The 10,633-nt window shown below is 35.5% G+C and overlaps 1 protein-coding gene across 1 annotated transcript; it reads right to left on the bottom strand.

Annotated features, from left to right (window-relative positions):
- Positions 1-4,944: 4,944 nt before the first annotated feature.
- LOC137397233 (microfibril-associated glycoprotein 4-like) lies at positions 4,945-10,269 on the bottom strand. Its single transcript, XM_068083520.1, has 5 exons — positions 9,849-10,269; positions 8,656-8,874; positions 7,908-8,044; positions 7,097-7,223; positions 4,945-5,222 (listed from the first exon to the last, which is right to left on the bottom strand). Exons 1-5 carry the CDS (start codon positions 10,267-10,269, stop codon positions 5,107-5,109), a joined length of 1,020 nt encoding a protein of 339 aa, XP_067939621.1. The 3' UTR covers positions 4,945-5,106.
- Positions 10,270-10,633: the final 364 nt, after the last annotated feature.

The raw sequence follows: 10,633 nt of genomic DNA, 5'->3' as shown, positions 1-10,633 counted from the left end.
GACTATGTCAAAATTAGCTAACCAAAGTGAATTAACTCTACCCATCTTGGCTATCCGTTGTCCGAGTTATTGGTCCAACTTGACCACAAAACTATTGCACATTTCCTAACTTTATTATATTTTTAGCACCACCCATTTTCTAAGTATTTAATCTTAATTAATTGTGGCGTCACATTCTCATATATATACAGCTCCGTCACTTTATGAAACTGTCTTTTGAACTGTTATTACACGTCTACACTACTCTCTCTCTCTCTCTCTCTCTCTCTCTCTCAGCCAGGTATTACTGTATTTTAGTTTGATTTTGAGTGTCAGCCATTGTACAATTTTAATAGTTTTTAAGGTTGTGATTGTTTCATTTTAGAATTAAATAAACTATTTTTGATTGGTGTGTGTAAGATCACTTGCTCATTTACTTCTTTGCAAACTAATTTTCACCCTAATTAAAATAAGACAACTTCCAAAAACCAGGTCGAATTCAAAACATAAAGATTGCCTCTATTTTTTGGCAAATCTTTACATACATAGTAAGCCAGGACGGAGTCTCTACAGAGCCCGACAAGGTAAAGGCAGTTACAGAGTGGCTGAACCTGAGCGGAGTAAAAGAACTCTAAAGATTCTTCCAGACCGTCGGTTACTACCGACAGTATATTCCGGAGTTCGCCACTATAGCACATTCCTTGCACCAGCTGACTGCAAAAGAAGAGCCCTGAAGATGGACGGAAAGAGAACAGTCCGCCTTCAACCAGCTGCAGGGTATTATCAGCACCACCTCAATTTTGGGCTACCCGGACTCCCGGAGGCAAAACGTCTTGGACACGGATGCCAGCGAATGTGGAGGGGCGGTCGTACTGTCCCGAGCACAGAAGGGCTGCAAGAGTGCCATTGCCTACTACAGTAAAACTATCACTCTTTTGAAACGCAATTTCTGCATCACTCGAAGAGAATTGCTTGCGGTAGTAAAGGCAGTTAAGCACTTTCGGCCTTATCTGTATAGTCAGGAGTTTTTCTCACGGACCACGTTTCACTTCGGTGGCTCGAACCAGGTAGCCCGGTTGCTTGAGATTTTGACGGAGTTCCGCTACAGTCTGGAACATCGGTCAAGGACTTGTCACGGGAATGCAAATGGGTTGAGCAAGCAAACCGGCGATGACTGCCAGCAATGCGCGAGCATTGAGCACTGGGACTGGGGCCTTTCAAAAAAGGAGTTGTCAAGGGAACAAAGGCCACTAACCGCGTGGGTACCGACCGGTTGCTTGAATGGGACTTCCGCTCTCGACAAGGCAGGATCGACTCTGGGCACAGTCGCCTACCCCAAAGAACGGCCAGCAACTCACACGGGGCTCCCGCGGAAACAGTGGCGGGATTTAACCTTGGTGCCAGAGATTCCCCGAGGGGCTACTGGCCACACCAGGGATGACATGACCGAAGGGCAAGCTGGCAAGGACACAGCCCACCAGACAAGGACCATCAGCCACCATGTACCATGCCATCGCTACAGGAGAGGAAGTGCAAGCGTAACACCTAGAAGTCGGAAGCAGAGAGCTGAATATCCTGCATCACATGGGAGGCTCTCTGCGCATACGACAGGACGGCGTGTTGAAAGCACGTGTGGCCCTTTAGGGCCACGTCAGATGGTGTGCCATCTGCCCCCGGCTATGCGAGAGACCACGGTGTGGCAAACGCATGCTCTGGCTCACTCTGGGGTGGGAAGAACAACAAGCTGCTTCCAGCTGACGTCCACGTCTGCGAACTGACGCCCGCAGTCAGACGGCTCATCAAAAGTTGTGAGGGGCACAAGGCTGCAAAGCATCGAGGAACAAATGCGGCCAGAAAGATAAAAAGTCTCTACGGCAGTTGACCCTGGCGGGAGGTGGCCATGGACTTGGTGGGGCCATATCCGGTCATGCCTAAGGGGAAAAAGTGGGTGCTAGTCTTCCTCACTTTTGTGCTAGACAACAGAGCTGTTCTGGGCCTGTTCATTGCCAGCTACTTGAGCATTATTGTACAACTTATTAACTAAGCAAAAAATATATGTATTAACTCATACACCGAGTATTGTACTAGTGGAGAAAAGTGAAGGTCGCACAAAACTTTTCACAATATATGTGAGGAATCTAAGAAAACACAACATGTTTTTAAACTGCACAAATATGTCAAGCTACAATGGCAACACACGCAGATGGTGATCAATGCTGCCATACAATTACCACTTTGGTCCAAAAACAGATTCGATGGGATACTGTAGTGAAACAAATGAAATAATAAGCAGAATGGTGGCAGCAAAGGCAATAAACAAGTTACCTAAATAAAAAGGAGATGGTAAACTTTTATAGCTAAAAATCACAGTATTACAAGAACAAACTAATATGAGACACATGTAACCAAAAGAAACTTAAAATTAATCAATGATGCCAGCAAAAAAATTCATAAATGTTTTTGATGTAGCTTTTGGCCTCGACACAAATACATATGCACCCTATAACTAACTTAGCATCACAATCTTCTATATACACATAAAACGGTAAACACTCACCCTTTTCTACTGACGTTTACCGCAAAGACTGGTCTCTGGTTAAACGGTTTTATCTTTTTTTGCCTACATAAATTTTTGCGCGAAATCTGTTATGATTACCAAGCTGCATAGACGGAAGAGAACAACTCCCTCTCAGTGCAGCTGATACATCAGGTGCAGTGCGTCTTGTGACAAGCTGTTGTTTTGCTCGCCCTGCTCGTCAAGGGACAACTCTGCAAAAACAACAGTTTGTCAAGACAGGCTACACTTTGCACTGCAAACTTCATAACTAAATATAATAGCGCTAGAGCCTCATTTACATACATTGACAAAGTAAAAACACCTAACTCAGCAAGCCCATCTAGAAGTGTAAGAATACAATAGAAACCATTTGATTAAATAAAAGTTATGCAGAAAGTTAAACTCCACATAAATCTAACAGAAAATTTTAACTTGGCCTTACTGAAAAATATTGCCTACTTTGTAAATCATCGTCACTGTGAACAAAAGAAATGAGATAAATAACACCTACATAAACTCCAAACAATGTCTCTTAAGCCAATATCAGTCAGTCAGAGGCAAAGTACAAAAATTTTGACAAAACAAAATGAGGTAAAACTACCGGCACTTTACATCTAGGCACCTGAAGAGTGCAAAAGCATGAAACGGAACTGCAAGGACTTCAAAGAGGAACACGAAACTAGAAAAAATCAGTCAGATTTCTCAAAAATGTGTGTACTATTCACCCTTATACAGTATGGAAAATACAAAAAATACAACCTTTAAATAATTCAAAATAATAACTTAGAGTCTTTTGTAATTTTTAAAATGTTATTTAACAAAATTGTCAAAAAATAGGGTGAGCGAAAAGTCTGAACAACTACAAATAAGTACATATTTACATGTAATTATTGTGAGATGAACCAAACACAGACTCGTGTTAGTTCAATAAGAATAATAACTACAGCCAGTTAACAATAGATTAGAACAGCCATGCTCATTGTGAAATAAATTTATTTGTATGGCTGGGGAATACTGTATAGCAGGTGTACACTGCATAACAGGAGTATACCGTATAACTTGTGTATACTGTATAACAAGTGTATACTGTATAACAGGTGTATACCAGGTTTATAACTATTGTATACTATACTGTATAACAGGTGTATACTGTATAATTGGTGTATACTAGGTTTATAACTGGTGTATACTGTATAACAGGTGTATACTGTATAACAGGTGTATACTGTATAACTGGTGTATACCGTATAACTGGTGAATACTGTATAACTGGTGTACACTGTATAACTGGTGTATACTGTATAACTGGAGTTTACTGTATAAATTGCGTATATTGTATAACTGGTGTATACCATATAACTGGTGTATACCATATAACTACAATATACTGTATAACTGGTGTATACAGTATAACTGGAGTATACTGTATAACTGGAGTATACTGTATAACTGGTGTATACCGTATAACTGGAGTATACCGTATAATTGGTTTATACTGTATAACTGGTGTATACTGTATAACTGGTGTATACTGTATAACTGGTGTATACTGTGTAACTGGTGTTTACCGTATAACTGGTTAAATGTCTTTATTATAGTACAAGTTTATTAAAACACGTGATTGTATATATATTTGAATTTGCCTCCTCAGCTCTTTTGATTAACATGAGAAAGTGAGCATATATTTTATGACTATGTGGTTGCATGTGGGCTTTTAAGTTTTGACGAAACTCGTGTGTTGGCTAGTGACCTCTTGCTATTTTCCTCAACCATACATGTGCATGTTGATGGTTAGTAGACAACATATGTGCAAGGGGATGAGCAAATTTCCATTAAGGTATTTATATAAAAACTAGTGATGCTCCAATTTCTACTATTATTTAAAATACATGTATTTAATCATATACCTCAGTCTGCAGCTTATAACAGAATATCATAATGCTTTCTTAATATAATAGCTCCAATTTCTCTAATATAAAGCTCCAATTTCTACTGTTAATTGAAATACATGTATTTGATTATATACCTGTAGTAAGCTGCTTGTAACAAAACATCATACTACTTTCATAATAGATTAGTCACATTGAAACATAAGATTAATTGCTAAAATCTCCAGATATTCTACAAAATGATTAGCAAAGAATAATACGGCACATTGGAACTCAAATAGCAGCACTAATAACTATATTTACATTGAATAATAACATGGAAAAATATTATTTAGCTCAGTTATTGAAAACAACACCACAACATGATGAATCTGATGTACCAATGGTCACTTGTTAATAAGCTAACTGCTTTATCAATCGAACGGTTGAAAGCAAAAAGAATTTATCTCATTTTCACATGATAAGCATAACCATCTTCCATAACAATTGTACAATCAACAAATTAAAGATATTTTAATAGTGTCACTATCTATAAGTATTTATTTGAATAACAGATGGCACTTGATTACTGTAATCTTATTGGAGGAGGCCAACTTCATGGTCTGTGATGTACTGTGCCCAGTGCTATTGACTCTCCTCTGAAGGTTGAACTATTTACTGTACGGAAGGGTGACATATTGTTTAATCTCTGGTCACTCTCATCACAGATTCAATGAAATATCTGGGAGACCACTTGATTCGATTCGAGTCTAATGCATTCAGTAAGACGTATTCGCATGTTTTAAACCACCATCCAGCTACAACACAATAAATAGATATAGAATTATCATTCAAAATGTGTTATGATAGAACACACTGCAGTTCTGATCGGCCTATCAACTGAAAAATGTAAAAAAAAGTATAAGTTTAAAAAAATTACCATTGTTGGTTGTTTTTCAACTTTTCAGTGTATTATAAATGTAGTTACATTGAACCTTCTAGGTACTTCCTGTAGCACTTTACAAACTGCTATAATCCCTGTTATCTGTGTCTACGCACTGAGCTATAATGAGCAAAATATCATTTGTCTACTTTTACTTTGCTGGGCACAATTTAATGTACTTCAGTAGCATGGAGAGTTGAAAGGTCATGTTGGTTATATAGCCACTTAAGCTGGCAAACCACATTATTACCAACCCTTAATTGAAGACATGCATACAGACAAAGCCTGTCAATGTATTTTGTTCAACAACAGGATACTGTTATGTTTTTTTTAGTAAACAGGATAAATTCTGTATTAAAGCAAATCAATTCTGACCATTTTTCTCATCAATGATAAACTTATTCTAATCTGTAGTCTCCCAGTTGTTTTCTTATAGAAACTACCTAAAGTTCACCCTGACAGGAGCTGTCAAACTTTGGTTATGTACTATAGTTGACAACTTGCGAAACATAACTTTCTATTTGACAAAATTGTCTAAAAATGCAAATGTGTTTTATGTCCATAAATCACCCATAAATCATAAAGCCTTCAAAGATTTTTTGCAGTTTTGACATGAATATGTCCCATAGATGTATTTATCTAGACTAACATTCTAGGGACTGAAACCATTGTACTAAAAATATAATCGTGATAACATCCTCATGCACTAGATGTAATCACTGTGATTTTGGTTACAAAAACTTGCCAGGATAATTTTTTCAGGATCCTATTGACAAGATTGTCAGAATCTGTTGGCAAAATACTCATTTGCCAAACAGGCCTTTTGTTAAAAATAAACATTCGTAAAAAGAGCTGTTTTAATTGAGTTATTTTTAATTACTGAAAATTTTTGGTTATTTCGCTTACTGAGAGAATGGATATTTTTATGGCAGTTAAATTAAAATTAAGTAGGATATGAAAAAAAATTCACGATATCATGGCGATGAAAATGATGAGTTATCACGTTATAGTGATAATGATGATGAATTTTTTTGGTTTGACCAGTAAAATTTGATGACTTGGTTTTTTATGTTTAAGTTGACTTCTTATGGTGCTTAAAATTTCATTATATTATTTTTCTAATCTTTTCAATAGTAAAGTTTCTGTATGAATCGTTTCTTTTTTTCAAAATAGTTTTCATAATAATTCAAATTGAGTAACTTTTTATTATGTAATAACCTACTAAAGTAAATGCAAAAATCTATGTAAATTTCCAATGAATGTCCCTCTGAACTTAAAAAATGTCTCATGCCGAAAAGCAACCTTTAGGTAATCAAACATGGTGATTAAAGAGACTGACTTCTATACCAACTGAGTATTCTTACTCTCTTGTCATATATATGATAGCAGGAGAATAGAAACATCGTGCTATAGATCTAGACTCTGGACATCAAAAGCTTAAGTTCATGGGGTGGTGTTATCTTCTTCCAATTTGATATGCTACCAAAGTCCTTTGAGGAAAAACTCCTTAGAGCAGATTTACGTATCTAAGAGTTACGGTGGATAATTTTTCAACATCAAATAAATGATTACAAACTACTTTTTACTAAACTTTAATAAAATCATTGAGTTTTCTGTTAAAGAACTACATAAAAATTTTCTGTTGGCTAACAGCAATAAGAGAGTCCTTAGAAGCAACACCGAATGCATGAATACGACACAAAAAGAGTTTGTGAAGAACTGATCAATCTTTTGCAAAAACAGACTCACCTTTACGGCTTTGAGCACAGTTGCCTGAGTTGGTGTCTTGATCCCGATCAGGAGTACTGAACTTCATACCATTATTGTAGACCAATTTAGAGCTATCTAAACTCCCACGATATCCATCATCACTTATCTGTTAGTGAACATAAGTAAAAACTGTCTCTTAAATAAGTACAGGTGTCTGTTTCTCTATCATGAATTTTGTTTAGATTACCACATTCAACTATCGCTAAACTCTAATTGAGGTAGTAATCTAAAGACATGCTACTATCATCATGTCAATAAGGGTCAATATTCGGGACCGGGATCATGGTTTATATATATCTAGTCCAAGTCCAAACTTCTAAAGCAAGTTCTTATCATTTCATGTTTTTGCACCTTTTGTATGAAACTTGATTGACAAATTTCTTAAAAAATACTGTCAGTGCAAATATGTCACAAGAAGACAACTCCTCCTGGACCAGTTATTATGAAATTATATAACTTGTCACATTAAATTTTGTTTTCTTTTTAAACTAAAGTTAATGTGACATCATTATTTTATGTGAGAAATATTTGTATTCACATATATTATAAGTATTATTATTAGATTGTAGAACTTTGAGTAAAAACGAGCTGAAATAAGTATTTTAATGAAAAATCAGCTTCTAAAAATAAGTTTAGTAGGCCCTAATAATGATTTTTTTGTAAAATTGTATTTCGGATTAAGTTTCGTAGCTTCTTAATAAAATATTTACGATATTAACATAAACTGAATGTTTAAAAGTTTGGCTGAATCAGTAAAATTGATCCTATCTAATGCAATGTAAATACTTACTGTTAACTTGTAGCCATCTGCCAAACCATTTATATAAAAACTCGGCCAGACTCCAGACTCAGTAGTTCCATTAGCTGCTCGGAGGAAAATTGACAGTTTAGTGTTTGATCTGGTCATAGCATGGATTTTATCTAAACCTGAAAAGGTTCCATAACATATACCAATAATGAAATAAAACAGATTTTAATGGTTTGGCAATTTCTGATACCTTTGCTGTCACATGTAGGCAGCTGAATCTATGCAAATTTTGCAGTATTTCCATCACAACTTTAATGCATACCGTTGTCAACAAAAGAGTTAAATACATAAGAAACTATAAGTCTATTGAAGCTACAAAGAAATAACACATAACTTTTAACTATTTCTTCTTGCAACAAAGCAAGTAAATATGGTAAGGCAGTACTTCTGCAGTAAAAAGTTGCTGCAGTGTCAGCTCTAGACTACTTCATACATAATTAATATCCAAAGAGGCAATTTAATTTTCATTTTCATTTCTGAGAATTTAGATGCAGTTTAGACACAACTGTTTTATTGTGGAAGCAGAATTAAACAATTTTTTTCTGTTATTTAATATGAAAGCAATATAAATATTATATATAGATTATTTTCCAAAAAGAAATTCCATTTGACGCACTTAGGATTTAATATGTAGATATGACCATAATAAACTTGTCTAAGATATTTTCGACCGTGAAAATAAATTTAAGGTGTTACAAAATTTTACTACAGAAGCCATTTTTTATCTTACCCATCCAATATTCTCCATCAATCTCACCAAATCCTGCCTGGTAATATGTCCAATTTTTATTAAAATCAACAGATCCATTTACTCTCCTTTGAAACACAGTCCACCCTCGGCCATCAAAAAAGTCACACCAGACAGGAAATGGTTCACCATCTGTATGAGGTGGGTTGACTTGATAAACTCCGGAACACCTATTTCCTTGGTCATACAGTTCTTGACAATCTGTAACAACAAAAACCTATTATATTTTATTCACATTTTTTGTTAGAATAATTTTTTGTTAGAATAATTTTTTGGCCTGTGCATAATTACATATGACGTGAAACCTAATGTTTGACAAGACACGTATAAATTGTGATAGCTTTTAAACTGCACACTCTATAAGTTATTTTAATGTAAAACTAAGAAAATCAAGTTTTAAACAATTTTTACATGCTACGAGCATGAACGCGCCCGAGTCAGACAATTTATTAATATCGTTAGAGTTTACGGAGTTATTATTACAGCAAAAGGTTCCATAATTACTTTCAATTGTTATTTTATTGAACAACAGTACAACTATCAGTAGTATGTTGTAAGCTTTCACGTCATCTGGTCTAAAAATAAAATGAATTGAAAAATAAAGTTGTGCAAAATGAAACTAAGCTATGGATAGGCTGTAAACATATTTTCTATTGGCTCACAAAACGCTTATAATTATTTTCTTTTGCTTAAGTATGTATGTTATAGGCTAGTTAATTACCTACGCACTAATCAGAAACATTGGGTAGAATTCCTACTAAAGCTATACCTAGCGGTTCTTGGCCATGCACAAATTCTTTGCTGAGCCAAACTATGGGCTCATGGTAGAGTGATAGTTAAAATCCCTGGCAAAAAGCTTTCTAATGATTAGAATATCAACATAATAAATATTTTCACAGAAAATAATTTCTTTGCTTTTCTAAAAGGTCAACATTCTTAGCAGAATTGCAACAAAAGTGATTACAACCCTTAAATAACATTACATCTACTTTTTCTGATGCATCGAAGGTAAAAAACTTTCAAAAATAAACCTATCTAAAATAGCTGCAATACAGGCGACTTCATGAAACCTTTAGATCAGATGCTAGCATCAAACTAACAAGTTCATAATAGTCTCTCAGTAAAAGAAAACAGTTGCTCTACACACTTGATTAAGGTTTATATTACATTTTTACCTTGAGGTAGCGGAATCTCACTAGTCACAGGCCGTTCAGTTTTAGACTGCTCTGTTAATAACCGTTGACTTGTTGGGGGTGTTGAAGACACTTCGTCTGCTGCTGGACTTTGGTTTGATAGAGCCTGGGTTGTCATGTTGTCAGCTGTAGTTCGACCTGCCAAGCATTTGGCCAAGCTGTCAAGCAGTTTGCTATGAAACATGGTGGTGACTTCAAGATGAAACAGAAATGCGCTGTCGTCGAAAACTCCATGATTAAGTGTTAGGATTGTTGGACACTCATTCTGTAAAAGTTCACGAGCTGCGTAGATACTTTGTCGCAATTGAAACAGCTCTTGACCTTTTTCATTCAGCCCGATGATACGAGTGTTTGAAGCAGTAACTAAGAGACTGATTAATACAAGACTAGATAGGAAGGCCATTCTGTGAAGCTTGGCACAGAATGAAGATACCAGTTTTTGGGAACTACTAATATATGTAGGTTCCTTGGTAAGCCACGCCCACAAAAAATAAGACTTAGTACCAAGCACAACTTGTATATTAGAATTTTATTGGCTTTAAAAAAACTTTTGACTTGCTCAAAAACTTAGGATTTGTTTTTTTCAGCCTATCAAGCGCATCAAAATTTGAAAGTAAGAAACCTATAAGTACTGTATATCCCTGCATTTATGCTGAATAAAAAAGGCAAAAATAGTTTACCATTAAAAGGGGTCCAGCTTAAATATACTGTGACTCGTACTGAATACAAACAGAATAACATTATGTTAACTTAATTTCATCATCTAC

The sequence above is a fragment of the Watersipora subatra genome, chromosome 5 (genome assembly GCF_963576615.1).
Source record: "Watersipora subatra chromosome 5, tzWatSuba1.1, whole genome shotgun sequence".
Lineage (NCBI taxonomy): Eukaryota > Metazoa > Bryozoa > Gymnolaemata > Cheilostomatida > Watersiporidae > Watersipora > Watersipora subatra.
This window is presented reverse-complemented; position numbering and strand designations above follow the sequence as displayed.

What these genes read in the sequence shown, in the direction of transcription:
- LOC137397233 (XM_068083520.1), bottom strand. Translation starts at nt 10,269, where the DNA reads ATGGCCTTCCTATCTAGTCTTGTATTAATCAGTCTCTTAGTTACTGCT. An exon ending in CAGATGGCTACAAGTTAACA is followed by an intron (nt 7,224 to 7,907) that starts GTAAGTATTTAC and finishes GTTCACTAACAG; the next exon opens with ATAAGTGATGATGGATATCG. An exon ending in CTGTGCTCAAAGCCGTAAAG is followed by an intron (nt 5,223 to 7,096) that starts GTGAGTCTGTTT and finishes ATTGTGTTGTAG; the next exon opens with CTGGATGGTGGTTTAAAACA.